The 19459-nt window shown below is 36.5% G+C and overlaps 1 protein-coding gene across 2 annotated transcripts in view; it reads right to left on the reverse strand.

The window, feature by feature from the left end:
- The window catches only part of LOC149803780 (mitochondrial uncoupling protein 4-like), a 48809-nt gene extending 29658 nt beyond the window's left edge, over window positions 1-19151 (reverse strand). Inside the window, exons 1-3 of one of the 2 annotated variants that reach the window (XM_089953569.1) lie at window positions 18944-19151; window positions 10226-10345; window positions 7808-7870 (exon numbers count right to left, since the gene is read on the reverse strand). In XM_089953569.1, coding sequence (XP_089809695.1) covers window positions 7808-7870; window positions 10226-10345; window positions 18944-19058 — 298 coding nt within the window. In that variant the 5' untranslated portion in view covers window positions 19059-19151. The remainder of the gene's footprint in view (window positions 1-7807; window positions 7871-10225; window positions 10346-18943) is intronic. The other variant, XM_089953568.1, reaches the window with a different exon arrangement.
- Window positions 19152-19459: the final 308 nt, after the last annotated feature.

The following is a 19459-nucleotide window of genomic DNA, read 5'->3' on the forward strand; positions in this document are numbered from 1 at the left end:
CAGTTTCTTTTCAACAATTCTCAAACTTATGTCCATTTTTCAATTCCCAAACTTACGTCAATTTACCTAAGGTACCAACTCATAACCATTCAAGATATGTTCTTTTATTGCATCCTAATCAAAACTCTGTTGTACTGACAGTAAAGTGTAGACTTTCCAAACTTTGCCACTAAGTACTCTCAATAATAATGAAGTACAAAGCCATTTCAAGTTTTCAGCAAATTTTTCAAAGTTAGGAAAGTATTTATGTACCTCTTTTTCCTGAAATGGTGGTATACTGATCTAATATTTCTGGTAACATCAAAACCTGAACTTGTGTGTACAGAGGCGATCATGTTCTGCCTGCCAGTTCTAACTCTTTTCATCTTGATTGCATCTCACTCTCTTCTCTCTGGATTTATATTTTCCTCTTTTCTTTTTATCTCTCTCCACCTCTCCCTTTCATCTCTCTGCATTTGTATTTCCATCTCTTCTTTTTATCTCTCTCTCTACCTCTCCTTTCATCTCTGCATTTGCATTTCTCACTCTCTTTGCTCTCTCTGCATTTGCATCACCTTCCCCCACCTGAATTGCATATTATTTTTCTCTCTCCTCTCTCTCTCTCTCTCTCTCTGCATCTGTCCCTCCTTTTCTTCTTTTTGAATTTGCATTTCCATCATTTCTTTCTGACTTTGAAGCTTTCTTAATTCCAATTCCATCTACTTTTTTAGCTGTAATTCCTTTAATTTGATATCACAACCAGATATAGACTTACAATGAAGCAATCTGGAAAGATGAATAATGACACCTCTTCCATTTATATGTCATATAGAAAAAGGGAAGAAACTCTTCCAGACCTTATTCTTACCTCCGCTCATCACCAGTAGGTGGCTTCAGTTGTTTACCACAGTTAGCTTGAGCAATACTTGGGTAAAAAAGTTTGCATTTGGGGAGGTGTTGGATGGTTTAATAGTAATGTGATTGGGTAAGTATCCCCAGAGAATCATAATTTACTGAATAATTTCTCCTTTGAATACATTTCCTGGCCACAATAAAATTAGTAGAATACGTAATATGAGGAGGCAATAATGAGCATCCTACCTCTACCAAGGTCACCTGAAATGGAATAAGGGTTCTTCCATGCATGTGGGTAAACTACACTCCAAATATCAGACCAGCACATCTGATGGTAACATAAGTCATGATGACAGTACCTGGGTAAGAGAAAAAGCAAAGGGATTTTTTCTGGAAAAAGTGCTGTCCTATTTCCGTGGTAAAGCTGTGCTGACTTCAAACTCGTCTGGTAATTACTTTTGGCTGCAGCCACCAAACTTATCAGATTCAATTCTTGTCTCTGTGAAACTACATCATGCAAACAGAACCTTGAAAAGGTTGTCTGTGCATGCCATCCAGCTGTTTCTAATAAGTCTCTGATTGTCACAATGCATTTGAATACAAGGCTTGCAGAGACTGCTCTGATTTCATAAACTGACAGTTTCATGAAGTATACCTGATCTTTTGATATCTTGGAATATGTCCAGTGTATTTCCATCTTTATCCATAATGGTTATATCCTCTTTTCCCAGCTTGACAGGAAAAAGAAAAATTGCTGGGCCCCACAGTACTTTGCTATGCACTTTATACAGTTTTTGAATGTACAGAACAAGACCTGCATCACCAACTCCCTAGACACATTGATAGAAGAGTGGGAATGGATGATCACCCTTTGACTGCCCATTGATGGTCATGAAGCACAAACCATCTGAACTAAACTGTATTCGGGGCAACTCAAAGGGCACGAACCTCACTCACAGTTAGAACCACAGAGAAACACGTTTTGTATGATAACTACAAGGAGGTGCTGGCTAAGGGCTCAAACTGATTTGAATTAAACCACATCAGCACCAATAACAAATTCCACTTGGGAAACGAGGTGAGCAATATCGGTCTTTAAAATTCAAAATGGCTAACAGGCTGGATAAATTCTTATCATGATCTATATCTATTCTACTTTTTTTGCCTCAATGTGAAAGAGGTCATGAAGCTGTCACCTTAACCTAGTGTGGGTGAACATTTTTTCCACAAAAAGCCAGAGAAAAAAGTCAGTCATTGGATTTGGGTACTAAAAAGGACAATAGTGTTGGACCAGTCCCTTGAAACCCACTATCTCCACTTGCACACCTTCAAAGGCCTTCCTGCTTGTGAGATTTTTCTTCAAGACAGAATGTATATATTCTTTTCTTTGCAATGCTCTCCTGACAAAAGCCAGGTGTGACTTTCTAGGAATGGATGAAACACCTGTGACTGTGACTGTTTGAGCAGGTTGTGTCTTGGAAGAATTTTTTCTGGGAATGTCTACTGCTAGATCTAGCAGATCATTCACCCAGGATGTGTCCTACCTGAGAAGGGATATTAGAATCACTTTGCTTTGTGGCACCTCACTTTCTTAATATTTTCAGTACCAAGACCATAGGGAAGTAGGTGTAGCCTCAAAACCCTTCCCAACTGACTAGAGAGTGTATCCATGGCCAATTTCTCTAGGTATGAGACCCCTGAAATGAAGATGAGCAGTTTATGATTTCATCTCATTGTAAACAGATATATAATTGGACAGCCTAAAAGCGAACAAATTTGGTAAAAAGATTGATGAATGGATAGGCCATTCTGTGTGAAGGATGTAGTCATTTCTTGATAATGAAGCCTGACATTCACCATGTCTGGAATATGTCTGATATTGGCTGCTGAATTCATTTATGTGCATGAGCAGAGAAAATCTCAAACCAGTACACACAGATCTGTTGATTTTCCCACCACCACACATTTAAGGAGCTAGACCACCACCACAGAATTGTCTATCATTGACATGATTACATTTGCATATAATTAGTTCTTCCAGAAATGAAACACATTTACTATGGCCTATATTTCAAAATGTTGATGTGGAGAGGAAACTCTTCCGGGCCCCATTTGCAATTGACAGTATGAGATGGCATCCATACAGATAATAATTTCTGGTTGGGTTCTTCTAGGGAATTCCTGGTGTGAGACACTGTTATTGTGGATGAGACTGATTCAGCCTGAAAGTAAGTGCCGACTGCAACACATGCTGAAAAGGCAGTTCTTATGGTGCCTGAATATGTCCTTCTAGAATTTTTCTGTAAACAGCAGTGCCATTTCAAAAGGTGCTGCTTGAAGGGCCAAGGCATGATGCTACTTTATGGTAGACAAGCACAGAAGGGTGTCCCAACTCACAAGATCCAAGTTAACCAAAGCTGCTGGGGTGCTAACCATCATGTGACATTCGTCCCATTAATCACTTTGGCTTCATGGTTGCTATCTGCCTTTGCAGCCAATCAAAAACTTGCTAGCAAATCTTCATCTAGCATCAAGGAGGTTGCAATTATGCTTCAAACTAACTCGAAGGTGTAACAGACATTTCTGACTACTTTGTAAAACAGAGGGTATCATAATTTATTTTTATCAATATTTGTGTCCAAGGATGGCAGCCCAGTACTAACATACAACAGCAATACCACCATAGCGAGAATGAAAAGAAGGCCTTGGAATTGCCCTGATCCATATTTTATCAGTCAACAGATCAGAGTTTCCTATAACAGACCTGCCATCCCTAACAAGACCAACTGAGAAAGCCAGTCGATTTTGTTCTGATAAGTTAGACAAGTTTTAGTAAGGTGTAACAAAATATCATTTACTCCTATTATCAAGCTGGAAAAGATGCATTTATAAGTCCAAAAGTGTAATTCAAGACTGAAGTGGTGAAAGTAAACATTGTGTTTAACTAGTCCAAAAAAAATATGTAAAGTTAACCTGAACCTTCATTACCTTCTTTACAGTTTTACAAACTGCAGTTCCAAATCATAAAGAGCACAACTGTGTCTTGCTATCTCTCAACCTGACGTGATCCTTAAAAATTTTTTTTTACATGGACCATGGCGATGACAATAATCTCTTCTGCTGTGTGCCATACTCAGATCAATGCATCCTTGTCCTTATTGCTTCCTCCCCCAAGAATATTCCCTTTTATTCTTCTGTACTGACTATTAAATCTATTTAAATGGTTCATTGATCCCTTTCATTCTTAAAATGTATCACCTGACGGATGCTATTTTTAAAACAAATCAGGAACAGCTTGATGATGCAGACATTTTACATCATAAAATCCATGCTGTTTAAAGCAACTGAAGTACTCCTGTAAAGTTGGTCTCATTTCATTCCATAACCAACTTCACTGAATCTAATGGGAAAACTAGATCTGAATCAAACACGGACAAGCCAGTACCCGGATTTAACCACAAACAATCATATTTCTGTAATTTGTGCTTTTGTTCTGCAAGTCTGTATTTTAAGGGTCATTTCATTAAGACTTGCAGCAAAATCATAAAGGATGGCAGGTGTACTTTAACTTGATCATGGAAGACAGAAGGATGACTTTTCCTATTCATCTTTCAAATCCACTGGAGCCTTTATCTTTTAAGCTTGGCTTGCAGCTGATGTTGCTGGGCACTCAAATTGGCAGAACTCTGTTGATGTTCTCTATGGCCACTTAAAAACTGTATTCTATACACTCCACTGTAGGGCTGGGTATGGTAAATCATCATGATTACCTATGCACTCCCTGAAGGGTATGTCGTCAGACATTCTGTCAAATTCAGAGTAAAACATCCCAGTGGCCAGGGATGAGCCCCTACCATCATCCCTGCATATGTTTTGATATATCCCAAAATGATAAGGTATAAAGATTTGAGACATTGGTTCAGTGGTGGTGTAAGTGCAATGGTTTGTCTTGCTGGTATGAAATGCCAATAAGTGTGTTGGCCAGTAGGCCCAACTACAGCATGGGTGGATGACCCAGATATCAGCTGGCCAGTTGGCTCAGCTGGATGGACAGATGGACCATTTTTGGGCTGGCTCATGCAGCCAAATAGATGGACTGGTTAACCAGATTCCCTTATAGCTAATCATAACATGTTGCAGCTGGCTAGTATATGGCATGACTCATCGAAATGATGGATTCCTGGTCACTGATTGTGGACTACAGCCAGCTGGCCAGCTAGGGTCAGTAACAGAAATGGCATTATACAGATACATCTGATGGAAATATGGATCATCCACATCTGAAAAATTCCCAATAAGCATGGACTTGCAGGTCCTATGGCCAAGCTCAGACTGGAAAAGGGAGGGCAGTCTCCTGTAAACTCCAAACAAATTCACCCAAGGCCAGCAACTGTGTTGTAACCTCTTGCACTAGTTGCCACATTTGTGACTTTGACAATGGCTGTGGATGGCAAATGGCACAACTACTTTTTCTTCTATTTATAGTTAACCAGATGTAATGAGCACTGTGGGCAATGGACACATCACTTTTTCAATAGGGAAGAGACCAACAAAGCACACACACCCACCCACCCACTATGATAACCAGTGACAACATCTCTGGACTGAAACTTAATATGCTACAGTCATCTATCTGTACTTGCGGCATCTCTCATTTGTCTTGAGACCTTGTCGTAGACAAGATGTTATCCAACTAGTAACACCACCCAGCACTGGGACAATGCACACAATGCAGGGTTCAAAAAAGTAACTAACATGTTTAAACATTCAAACTAATATGGCCATTGCATGTTATGACACTCCCTCACAGCAAATATAGATCCATACAGATCATTATCAATGATTCAACAAGGTCTTCAGAGTAATCTGAACAACAGTATCATCCTGTCTTGGATGAGTACAAATATGAACTCTAATGACACTTGCATCACCTTTAATCCCTATAGTGAACTGCTTAGAACAACAATGTATGCATGTATGTAGTAGTGGTTTAAAGCACATTCTCTTAAAACGTTTTATCCAATGATACATCTTGTTTTTCATGCAGTTCACATAAAATTACTTGTATGACAGGGTGAAAACTGATTCTGCTCAACTGTCATGGTATCCAATCAGGTCAAGGTTCACCCCTCAGTATGTATGTATGTATGTATGTATGTATGTATGAGGTATGTATGATGTATGTATGAGGTATGTATGTATGTATGAGGTATGTATGTATGTATGTATGTATGAGGTATGTATGTATGTATGAGGTATGTATGTATGTATGAGGTATGTATGTATGTATGAGGTATGTATGTATGTATGAGGTATGTATATTTGTATGAGGTATGTATGTATGTATGTATGAGGTATGTATGTATGTATGAGGTATGTATGTATGTATGAGGTATGTATGTATGTATGAGGTATGTATGTATGTATGAGGTATGTATGTATGTATGAGGTATATATGTATGAGGTATGTATGTATGTATGTGGTATGTATGTATGTATGAGGTATGTATGTATGTATGAGGTATGTATGATGTATGTATGAGATATGTATATTTGTATGAGGTATGTATGTATGTATGTATGAGGTATGTATGTATGAGGTATGTATGTATGTATGTGGTATGTATGATGTATGTATGAGATATGTATATTTGTATGAGGTATGTATGTATGTATGTATGAGGTATGTATATATGAGGTATGTATGTATGTATGTGGTATGTATGTATGTATGTATGAGGTATGTATGTATGTAGGTATGTATGTATGTAGGTATGTATGAGTCAGATATGCATCTGATATGCAACCAGCACAGTACCACCTCATCTCCATGATTTGTTTTATAGCAATGTTGCCACTCTCCAACAGTATGTGTGTGTGTGATTTGGATTTTTAACATAGCTTTAAGAAATTTTCAGTCATAGTGCTATGATGTCTGCAGTCAAGGCAGTTTATAGTGACGTCTAGCACTGAGGCATCATGCCACAGACATGTAGCATCATGTCCCACCCAGTCACATTATCCTGACACCAGGCTGACAGTCTTAACACTAACCTCTTAATGCTGAGCATCTAGTGAGGCAGCTGTTAGTACCATTATTATAAGTCTTTGGTATGACTCTACCTGGGTTCGAAGCCGTGACCTCCCACCTCCAAGGCAGACACTCTAACCACTAGGCCATCAGAAAGGTCCTTAAGTTTGTAGAGTTTAAACTAGAGGTCCTTAAGTTTGTAGAGTTTAAACTAACTTGCAAGAGTATTCACGCATCACTCAACTGCATCAAGTTTGCATGATTCGTACACCCTAGCAGCATCTCTGCCAATAGACAAGGCAGCCAACAGTACAGAATACTATTCCCAAATTGTATGAGGACATGATTTTTCTGCAGCATCTGGGTTATTACTGGATCATTAGGTTTCAGATTTCAAGGTTTTCAATGTGGGAAGGCGATTTCAAAACGATGATTAAATTTGGTTTTTAAAGGTTCAGTAGTTTAAAGCTTAGAGTATGGTTGTAATTTCAAGAGTAGAAATTGAGGCTTTATACAATAATTGGCATGAGATGGTGCCATCAGCTACTGCAGTTAAGATTGTATTTCACTGTGCAATGGATCTAAACGACAGAGACTGGGTGTATTGTTTAAAGTCTGTGTGTGAGTGTATATTAAAAGTATCAAAGAAAAGAGGTATTTTATTTTCTATTCAAATTTCATTTCCATTCATTTGCAATAGGCTTATATCAGCAGATAACTTATTTTCAATTGTATGACACTGCTTTTGGGGGGTTCCATACACTGATCCGCCTTAGGACATCAATGCACACTTTTCAAGTCTAAGAACAACCCAGCCATACCAACAAATAAAGTGCAGACTGACCTCTGTCTATTCAGTTCTAAGCTGGCTGCATGTTAAGGTATCTTTTGAGTCTGAAAAATCATTGGCCAACTTGCTTTAAATGCTTTTTTTTCTCTTACCTATATGCCTGTACAAAGCTGGTGTAACACCCTGCCATAACTTTAGAATACCCTCTTCTCTGACTGTAAGTAAAGAAAACATGTATCAATGAGCATTGAGTACAGGGTTCGAAAATATCAGGAGAACTGAAATTCAATGACTTTTCAACCTGCTTCCAGTTTTCAAGGACTACTCTTAGAATCAAGTGTGTGGTGTGTGACTTCCATTGACTAATTTAAATTCAAGAAACAAAAACAAAAACAACACAGATATAAACAAATGAAATGTGAAAGGCAAATGGTAATAAAATAATTGTGGTTGAACCATATTGCTGATCACTACTCTTTAGCTGCTATAATTTCTCCTTCAACTGTAACTCTGGTACTTCACTTGCCTTCTTTGTCCTTTCCTTTTCTTCCGAATCCACTGGGCTGACATATTAGGGTGATTGTTCCTTTCTCTTCTGCCTCATCTACCAGTTCATTTGTTTCCGGGAAAATGCTACTGACATCCATTTTATTTTAGCTGTGAACAAATTGCTGCTTTGCCACTGAAACTGCAACCCCACTGTCACTTGTTGAATTTGTAGATCCCATTGACGAAGTTGCAATTGGTGTTTATGATGCAAACAACAGTGATTACAAAGAATTAAATAACATTGTTTACACTGACTCTGTGAATGATGGCATCAAAACAGCAGGCTCATGTGTCTTCGCAAGTTCCAATTGCTTCAATCCTTTTCTGTGGCTACTTCAGGCAGCTACGCCCACTCCTGTAATACTGATGTTCTTCTTGCACACTTCAAAGAGCTCTTTGTATTTCAAAGTCGCATCTTTTATCAGTCAGTTAATGAAGTCGTTGTCTTATAGTTAACTACTGCTGAATGCACACTTTCCAGGCATTGTGTGATGAATGTTCATTAAAAGGACTGTTGCAAATGAACCATCTTTGCTTGGCAGAAACATGTGGTGAAGTGCATATGCATTAATTACATCATGTGAAAAGGATGCTGTGTACATTATCTTATTTCCCACTGATTCTGATAATGTCAGAATGACTAGCAGATCACATAAAATACAAACTGTACTTCCAACCATTGAACAATGCAAAATAAATTATTTTGAAAGCAAATTTTCCATTATTTTTTTCTTCAAACCAAATCTCTCATATTCAAAGACTTTTGATGACCTGTGTTAAAAATTTAATGACCGTCAAGGTCTTGAAATGAGGTGTTCACATCTCAATGACTTTTAATGACCCTTAATAACCATGTGAACCCTGTATGAAATACTGCATCAGCTCATGAGCATCTCACACCCATCTTAAAATCAGAAATTATGAACTTGAATATTTTAAATAAAATCATTTCATACCTCTAATTTACCATATGTACTCGCTTGTAAGACGAATCCAAATGCAAACTGCACAGACCCAGATCTGCTGTCGCATGTGTTAGCAGATGTGGATCTGTGCAGTTTGTAAGGAGTAATCAGTAAATCAAACAAATCTGCCTAATATAAAAATAATGGGGGCATTAAAACAACCAGCCTGTGTAGAAATTAATGATTTTGTTCAGCCAATACATAAAACTAAAATTGATCGATGGTGATCTTAGTCAAACTATATTCACAATTAGCCTTTATTATGATCATTCTTCATGAACATGTGACAGTTATGGGAATATATGCAGATTATGTGTTTAGACAATTACATGGGTGTACCTTTTCATACAGATTACATCACTTTGTAGGATTACTTATATCACTGAAAAACAGTAACTCCTAAGCACATGGATTAAAGTAAATGAAACGGCTTTGTATGCCTAGATGAAATGTAATCTGGAAGAATCTGATTTGGTAAAAAGAATAAATAAAGTAAAATCTGCATCTAATATTTTGAGGAATAAGCAAGGATATGTGATTCTAAGCATGATTTGCAATGAGTAAGTACTGTCCATTATAGCACAGCCTGGTCTCTTGGGTGAAATCTAACTGGCTCATTAATTATGAAGTCATCATTTACCATTATTTCATGTTTGAGAAATCTAAAAATATCAACATGCAAAAGAATAACAAAAACAATCATTATAGCTTATAACAGGTTATTGACATGGTTACTGAAAGAGCTGGAAACTGCTGTGCTAAGTCTTTCACAACATTTTTTTTGTCAACACATGTTGGGACACTGAAAATGTTATATTTTTTATAAGCATACAAGTCATGGGACACAACAAATTATTATTTTTCAGTTCCCAAGAAATTACAGCCACAGAAGTCAAACCCTTTTTTGCTTTATCCATGATTTTCATGAAATCATGCAGACCCTGATCTACTGGGTTTTGAATGTTCCATCTGATTTTACAATGTTATTTGCAGTGAGATACCTATTTTTGACAAGTATATACCTCATACATCTAGCAGAATGACAGTAAACCTCACCTATCCCCATTGCAGTTCGGACCATCCCCCTGTATGGATGGGTCTGTGAGTGTGCTGTACCAGCTCCATGCTCCCCTTGAATCTGCAGGCGTGTCTTTGTTAGGTCCAGAGGATAAGTAACTGTTACATATAAAACAAGTTGCTTAAAGCAGAAGTTTATATAGTCCTGCATAAGATGGCACATGCCAGTCTCTTGAAAGCAGTATATAAGTTCAATAAAACATTCAAACATAGTCCAAGTCAATAAAGCATACAAAAGTAGTCCAATTCAATAAAGCATACAAAAATAATCAAATTTCAATAAAGCACACAAAAATAGTCTAATTTCAATAAAGCATACAAAAATAGCCCAATTTCAATAAAGCATACAAAAGTAGTCCAATTTCAATAAAGCATACAAAAATAGTCTGACCTTTTCCATGCTGTTCAACCTATTTGAGTGTTAAACTGAGGTGGGATGTCAGATTGCATTCCCAGTCAAGAAAATAAAATTCACCCAAACAACGCTGTAGTGGCATTGCATTTCACCCTAGCTGCCTGAAATCAATCCATAACCCACTTTGCCCGTTTTCAACTTGTTTTTCAAACAACTTAAATATAATTCTTTCTTTTGGTTATCAAATATTTGAACTACAAGTGCATTATCTATTCTTGTAATCTTTTTTCTGTTCAAAGAAAAATGTCAAACAGTTTAAAAACAATAATGTCATACTTTCTGATCAGCTGTTGTGTAAGTTAAATGATTATGTCTGCACTCACTCTATTGGGTATATGATTCACTTTTTAGTAAAGGTACGCAAGTTTATTTCACATTACATCCTGTAAAAGTATTATTATTCTTCAATGAGTAATTTCTCTTGTTCTATTATATGATCAAACGTTTAGTAAAGCAGCTGTTTTCAGCAGGTATTTTCAACATTCTAAATTCTAATTTCAATAAACTCTTTCCTCCCAATTTTCCTGTCACTTTACTCTTTCCCTATTACTACTTAAAACTGGCACCAATAAGTTCTACAAAAGATCTTGAAGTGGTTATATTTGGCACAAGAGTATTGAAAGAGAAAATGCACATCCAACATGGTAAGCTCCAAACAAAAAGGGAGCTAATTCTTCTAATCTCTTCTAATATGTGCCAAAATGTGACGGAAACCTTGTTTTTAACACTGTATGCTTATTATGAAGAGCTTTCATCATGACGAATTAAACCAAATAAGAAACATTTAGCACAACAAAGAGTGGTTAATATGACAAATATGATATATACAGTAATATATGTTACAGTGACCCATTTTAGTAGATGACAATGATTTTTTCTCCAGTGTAGGTTCAGTGGACATAAAAGGCCAGGGTTCTCAATAAGTTTAAAAAATGAAGAACTGTTTGACCCCTGACCCTAAAATCTCAAGAGTCATTTGATTTGGATGGTGTTGAACAAATATATCTGGGACTGTCTCATACTGAAACAAGAGAAATATTTGTAGACTATTCTGTAACAAACATAGAAGGTGACAGTGAGACAGATATGGCTTTTACTGATTTTTTTATATGTGTTGCTCTTTCTACTGGTGTATAACAGGCAGGTTGTTTCTTTGAGACAAAAAAGAAATAATCTTACTGAGCAATTGTAATTTAACAATTCACAAATACATCTAATATAACAAAGGGGCCATGGGTGGCCAAGTGGTCTAAGTGCTCGCCTTTATATATAATTCACATCTCACTGTAGGTTCGAGTCTCATCCAACAACGGAATGTGAAAAAGCTTGCCAGTAGTTTCCAGTGGCAAAGCAATTCTTCCCAAGGTTTTACCGGGTTCTTCCTCCACCAAATATACTGGCTGCTACGCAAATAAAGTATATTATGTGCACTTATCAGTAAAAGCAAGTGCTTCAAACCACCTGGCCACCTGAGGCCCTGGCTGATCATATAAATTTCAGTGACATGAGAGAGCGGTATGTTTGGGTTAGCCTAAGCACTAAAACTTTTATTCTTAACATTTTGTAAACTAGTTGAACCTATTTTGGAAAACAAAGCAAGTCAATTCAGCAATGCATCACAGAAGGTTTATTGCTGTTGCCAAATAAGGGGAAATAACTTCTGAAAGATGCAAATGGAGTTTCTTCAGCAAGCGTTAATTTCCGTGTCTGAAATGAAATGCAGTTTCTATTTATTTGTTCTTGCTCACAAAGTATTCATCTCTTTTATTGGAAGTATAATTTCTGTGGGCATCAAATATCACATGGAATGATGGTAAATCTTACATAGTCACATGTGAAAATATAAGGATATATTTTTCAAATGTGAAAATATTGTAGTGAAAATCAAAAATTCTTTGCCAACACATTTCAATATTTCAGTATATAATAAACACAGAGATCTGATTAAAAGTTAAACCAATCAAGTCATAAACCTCACAGATATCTCAAAACCATCTAACCTTAATTCAATTCTCACACATAAACATGATATCAGTGACCTATTTGCTCTGCCCAGTTCATACTGACTTTACATGGATGTGATAACAGTGGTCAAAAGAAGCGCGAACAGTAGTCTAGCAAATGTTGATCACTGGCACATAGTATATTCGTTTGCATGCTCTGTAGGAAATTATGCCAGAGGTGAATTATAAAAATGAACAGGTTGGAATTACTATACATCATACATGGGTCAAATTTAAATTCAAAGCATTAAAGCCTGAAGGTATGCATCTTCTGAGTGTCCTGAAGACAATGAAATTTGAAAGCAGATATGATTTTTTATGTAATTTCAATACATCATGGGAAAGATGGTCACAACAACCCAGACACATGTTCACTGCAACCAGCACCAACACTCTAAGTTTCATTTCACTGTCAATAGATGTAGTAGTACAAGAGTTGCAGCCTAGAAAGTGAGGACTGTACAGTTGGATGTTGCAAGGAACTGTCTTCAATACAAGACATCATTACTATATTGCATACATAAATAAACAAAAATTAGACAAGTCCATGTTTCCAAAACAACCATTACATCTATCAGTGCCACCATTAATACTGGCCACCATGTATAGCCTATCGTGCTGAAAAATGGCGTTAAACCCCACAACAACAACAACATCTATCAGTGCAGAAATCCTATGCAAAATATGCTAACTTGCCAGAACAAACAAAGATGTCATATTTTCCTCTCATTTCTTTTAAATGTTCACCAAAACATTTATCATATGCATTAAATTATTTTACAGCATGGCTATTGTCATATTCTGCCAAAACAGACACATGTGAAGCATGAAAGAAAGTGAAGACACCATCTCTGTGTAAGACCCTATCAGATACTGGTAAAGCATGGCTATTGTCATATTCTGCCAACACAGGCACATGTGAAGCATGAAAGAAAGTGAAGACACCATCTCTGTGTAAGACCCTATCAGATACTGGTAAAGCATGGCTATTGTCATATTCTGCCAAAACAGACACATGTGAAGCATGAAAGAAAGTGAAGACACCATCTCTGTGTAAGACCCTATCAGATACTGGTAAAGCATGGCTATTGTCATATTCTGCCAAAACAGACACATGTGAAGCATGAAAGAAAGTGAAGACACCATCTCTGTGTAAGACCCTATCAGATACTGGTAAAGCATGGCTATTGTCATATTCTGCCAAAACAGATACATGTGGAGCATGAAAGAAAGTGAAGACACCATCTCTGTGTAAGACCCTATCAGATACTGGTAAAGCATGGCTATTGTCATATTCTGCCAAAACAGATACATGTGGAGCATGAAAGAAAGTGAAGACACCATCTCTGTGTAAGACCCTATCAGATACTGGTAAAGGTAAAAATGCAGGCAACCTTTTTGCCTCAAGATGTTTTCCTGTGATGATCTACTTGATAAATGGGTCTTAGACTTTTTAAAAGACTGTGATATTATGTATACATTATTGTGAAGTGTCAAATTTTGAATTGTATTTAGCCTTAAAGTTGAATGCATTGAGCATTAAAATGTTATCGCATGTAAGCCAGAAAGTCTTTGTGAAGCATCACTTCGACCTTTCTTCTTTTCTCTCCCTCCTCGTGTCAGTGTTAAAACATGAAAGGCTAAAATTTATGACTGAGTGAGATTTGACAAATGGCACTGCAATGCTGTCATAAGAATGTAACCATCTGAGTTTCCAACCATAACCACTGGATAGGAACTCATGTCAATTTATCGTTTTCAAAGGGAAATTGATTGATATACCACGTAGTTCACAGATTATATGCTGTCTAAATCTGACGGAAGAAATTATTATCTTGGGGAAAATTTAGGAACCCCTGCCTACAACTGGGCAGAATAAATTAAGGTGTAAACTTTAGAAGCAATGTGAATTTAAAGTGACGACCTTAATCAGAATTCTTGAGTCTTAATTTCCTGACAGGAGTAGTAGTTTTGGCACTGGGGGAAGCCTAAAGAGAATAGTACTTGACTTGTTAAACAAGAAAGGGACCAGGTGGCCGTCTTGTGAGAAAAGGCACGGTTTAGTGCTAGGACGCACAAGTTCTGAAAGAGAACAGCATTAAGGTATGCAATTTTAATTTCCCACGTCATTTTCTATTTTTTAATTGTTTGTTTTATGCAAATGTGTTTGCTATGATTAGGTACCATATTATGTATTGTGTATTCAATCTCATGGAAAAGTGTTGATGCTAGAGTTGTTATGCAATTTATTTTATTAAATTTCATGGAAATGTGTTGATGCTAGAGTTGTTATGTAATTTACCTTTTAATTTTAGTTATTAGTTCACTGGTAGAATTGATTGCATACGATCCAAAATTTCATTTGTGTTGGATTTCATAGGGTTATGAAATAATTTCCTTTGTTTGCTAGGATGATACTGATTATCGTGAGTTAACGATAATCACCTATTTATATTTGATTTTGTAATGTTTAAATAATCTTGTAGGTCAGAGATTGCTGCGAGTTAGAATTTGTGAATTTCATGCGATAGTAATTGAACATACAGTAGCATAGGTAAAATAATATGTTAATGTTTGATAGACACTCACATGGTAATTTATGACCTGTCGCTGTGAAGTGAGGGTAATGTTCTACTGTACTAAGTCAGAATATATGCAGTGTGTGGATAGCTAGTATGTTTCTGAGTAACGATGTGAGGTAATTTTATGTCCATGTAGAAAGTGGTACATACAGAGATTTAGAGGTAATTTTTTCCTTTAAGGAACAGCTTTCTGGGAGAGATGGGACAGTATGAAAATCTAAGTCCGAGAAAAAAAAGGATGCAGTCAGAATAAAGGACTAGGAAGTCCAGGAAGGGATGAAGCATAGAGAATAGGAAGTCGAGGAAATAGAAAGACGTTGATACACACATGGTCAAGGTTAGGTGATGCAAATTGGTCGTGGACATTTAGCTCTTTTCACCACTCACTATTATGATGGAATAAATCGAAATTGGACACTGCTATTAATTTCTGTTGACATAATTTAGATTGACTTGGAATTGACACATTTAATTTCTTTTGATTACATTTTTTATTTTTCTTGTCTAAGGGGGGCTCGTATTGCTTTATTTCTTTTCAGTATTTTTGCTCAGTTCTCTGTTGAAATTCTATTTTTTCACTCCCATTGGGCTATAACATCAAGGGAGGACATCCTCTAGATAATGCCAGCCAAATCCAATTAACCACCCCTCTTACCAAGAGAGCAAAGTTACACATATATATATACTCTGTGTCTGTGTGTGTGTGTGTATATATATATATATATATATATATATATATATATATATGCATATGCACACACACACACACACACACATATATATATATAATAGGACTTTGTAAGGGCTCTCTGCAATGCAGAATTCCATATAAAAGTGCACTTTTAATTTTTTATGCAGAAATATTATAAATATTCCAAAAACCAAGTCCTTGGTAGTACATAAGTTTTCCTGTTTGTGAACTTCTCTTTTTTCAATCCCTTTCCACGGTGATATCAGTCATGTAGAAATTAGGTTAAAAATTATAATTTGATGAATGATGGACTATCTTGTTTTGTGGTTTCTTTATATCCTTGATGCTTTTCGTTGTTAAAATCAGTGGCAGCTGGTTGGGGGAAAGGTACAAATGGAATGGTAAGTGAATACTATAGCCATTTGATCACAGGTCTGAACCTGTGCCAGCAGCCTATTCCATGTACCCTAGTCCAGCAATGGAAAACATATCACATTTTATTCGTTTTGTGCTATGACTTACTGCACAAATAATAGCCATGTGTAGCATGTTCCAATGTTGACTGACATTGAAACAAGACAGGAAAGTGAATATAATCAAACAGAATAAAATTTGTGGAAGAGGGTTGATATGGGCTGCCAAGTGTGTGAGATATTCTGGAAAATATCACCTCTTATCCTCCTGTCAGCTGACTTGGGAACATGCTAAACAAGGCTGTTATTTAGGAGGTATGATGCAGCACAAAAACAAAAATATCATGCGAGACGTCTTATGTTGTAGGACTATCAAGTACCCTTGAGTGAGAGAAACCTACTTAGTCCTACAATGTAAGACATAGCATATGTTGTTTTGTCTTATTGCTATGTCTTACTATCCAAATAACGGCCTTGTATAGCGTGTTTCGATGTCGTTGACTGGAATGACTAGTCAAAATTTCAGGAATATCTCACACATTTGGCAGCGTATATCGACGCTCTGCCACTAATTTATGTGTAATTAATATACTTACTGTGCTGTCTTTATCCTGGTGGAATGAAATATGACACTAGCAAATGGACGCATTTTCATGTTCCATTGACATACATTTGAATTTGTTGCAATGCGACTGCAGTCGAGGTATGCCGAAGTATGTTTAAGTAGGTTCATGTTAGGGATATGTTTTTTGAATGAAACTAAACGTTGCTTTACAGTTCCAAATGGCATAATATATTTTTATTTATTTCGTTAAAGAATAATATTTCAACCCGATTTCAGCATTCCTGGCTTTCATTGCTTTCCAGTCAACCAAAATGTAGGCCAACAAAACTTGAAAACAGGTCCATTTCTTTTGTGAGAATTTGAATTTATTAGAGAAAAGACATCAGAGTAAGTAAAGTCTGACTAAAACATTGTAACTTTACTTTGTAGAAAAGCGCCGTTATTTTAGTTGCCAGCTGTGTGAGATATTCCTGAAAATATTACTTCCGTTACGATGTTAGTCGATATCAAAATACACTACACAGCACTGTTAGTTAGGCAGTAAGACCCTGATGCCCAGAACATAAATATCAGCGTCAAGGTCTTACATGTAGGACGGGTGGAACGATTTACCCAAATACTGCCCAAATACTGTCCAGAGACAAGCAACTGATACATTTACTACTAAAAAAAATTAATTATATTCATTGTCAAGTTAAGTTCTGGGTCAAAAATGAATTCTTTAAATGACTAAAGCAATTAGAAATTTGTTGTACGAAATGTTTCGTACATCTCCAATTACCATTTGCTTGGAAACTATCAACATAGTCCGGGATGACATATATATGTCCCTAATTTGCATACTTAATACTTAGATATCTATATTCTACAATAATGTTAATTTTTATTTGTGGACACACCTTCAACATTTAGATATAATTAGCTATTGGCCTCAGGTGTGTCCCCCCATCCATGGCTCTTTGTTTGAAACAAAGACTTATGTTTTCCTGTTCCAACTCAGATATTTTTGTGTTGTTTTTTCTTAAAATTTTTCGCTATGCATATACTATAATGTTTTGTCTGCTATATAGTTTCTGTGTCTGGACTGGCCTTTGTGTGGTCAAATTTTTTCTTTTATTTACTTGATGTTTATTTCTGCAAAAAAAAATATAGACTCTGACCACAAACACACACACATGAAAATAAAGACGGAAGTTGTGAGATAGTATAGAAACATCTGAGTACATTTAGGTATATCTATATATATTTGAGAGCATTTTGATGGTATCGGCATGTTTTAGTAGCATTTAAATATATATTTTTGGGAGGTCTTCAGAAGTATTTGGTTATATATATATATATATATATATATATATATATATATATATATATATATATATATATATATATGATCATCAGAGTATATATCTTTCCTAAGAGAAATAAACAGCAAATTACCAAAAGATAAAATCTGACCACACAATAGCTAATTGTATCTAAATGTCGAAGGTGTAATCCAGAACTTAACTTTGCAATGAATTTAAAATCTCTTTAGTTGTAAATGTATCACGTGCTTGTTTCTGGACAGTATTTGGGTAAATTGTGCCACCATGTACGACTAAGGCCTACTCTGCTTCAGTTCCGCTTATTATTGTTCATTGTGGACAAAACAGCTGAGAACTACTAATGTACTTCTTTCAAAGCCACGTTAAATAAAGATTATCATTACTGTTATTATTGTCGACGAACGAAGGAAGGATAAAACACCTTCACATTATCTCGACTGACCTAACCTTGAAAGCTTTAAGCCAGTCCTGCAATGTCATACGTCGACCTTGATATGCATGATGCGGGATAGGGGGCCACCATCATGCATTTCAGGGTCAACCTTACACTGTTCGATAATTATACAGTACACAGTACAGTAAAAGCCTGTGCGAATGTCTGGGCAGAAATGGGCTATAAAGGGTTAATACACACGCCATTCAAACACCTCAACAACAATAACAAATCAAATCCGTATCAAAAGGAAGCAGATCAAGAGACAACCTGTTTCCGCCACAAGTGCTGCAACTACAGACAATGTATATTTAAACCAGAAACTGTCAGCACTGTGTAAATGTTTGACCCTTTCTTCTGCCTGCTCTTCTTCTGTCAACCGCATGTTGAACGTGTACTATATCCAACATGTGATACAAACAGATAAAATCGGTGCTGATTCAAGACTACGAGCCCATAATTACATCCTCTTGATGTTGATTCCCAAATAGTGGAAAACTCGTCCGCTTTTCTGAGAACTCATTCCAGGTGTCAGAAGAAGTCACCCCATAGTGGCTGGAGAAGTCGCCCCAAAGATTATAAATACGTATGTCGCCATATGGTGGTTAGTGTTATGTATCGCCTCTTGAATTATTATGTCACCTAACTGAGATTATAATTCATGGTGATTAACATTCGCACTTAAATTTGAATATAACACCCCTATTGTTATATGGCAATTTTAATCTTAGCTACCGATTATGTCGGACCATTCTTGCCGGTCATATCAGAATCGCAGCTTGCTGT

The sequence above is a fragment of the Sinohyriopsis cumingii genome, chromosome 3 (genome assembly GCF_028554795.1).
Source record: "Sinohyriopsis cumingii isolate HCF-2022 chromosome 3, ASM2855479v2, whole genome shotgun sequence".
Classification (NCBI taxonomy): domain Eukaryota; kingdom Metazoa; phylum Mollusca; class Bivalvia; order Unionida; family Unionidae; genus Sinohyriopsis; species Sinohyriopsis cumingii.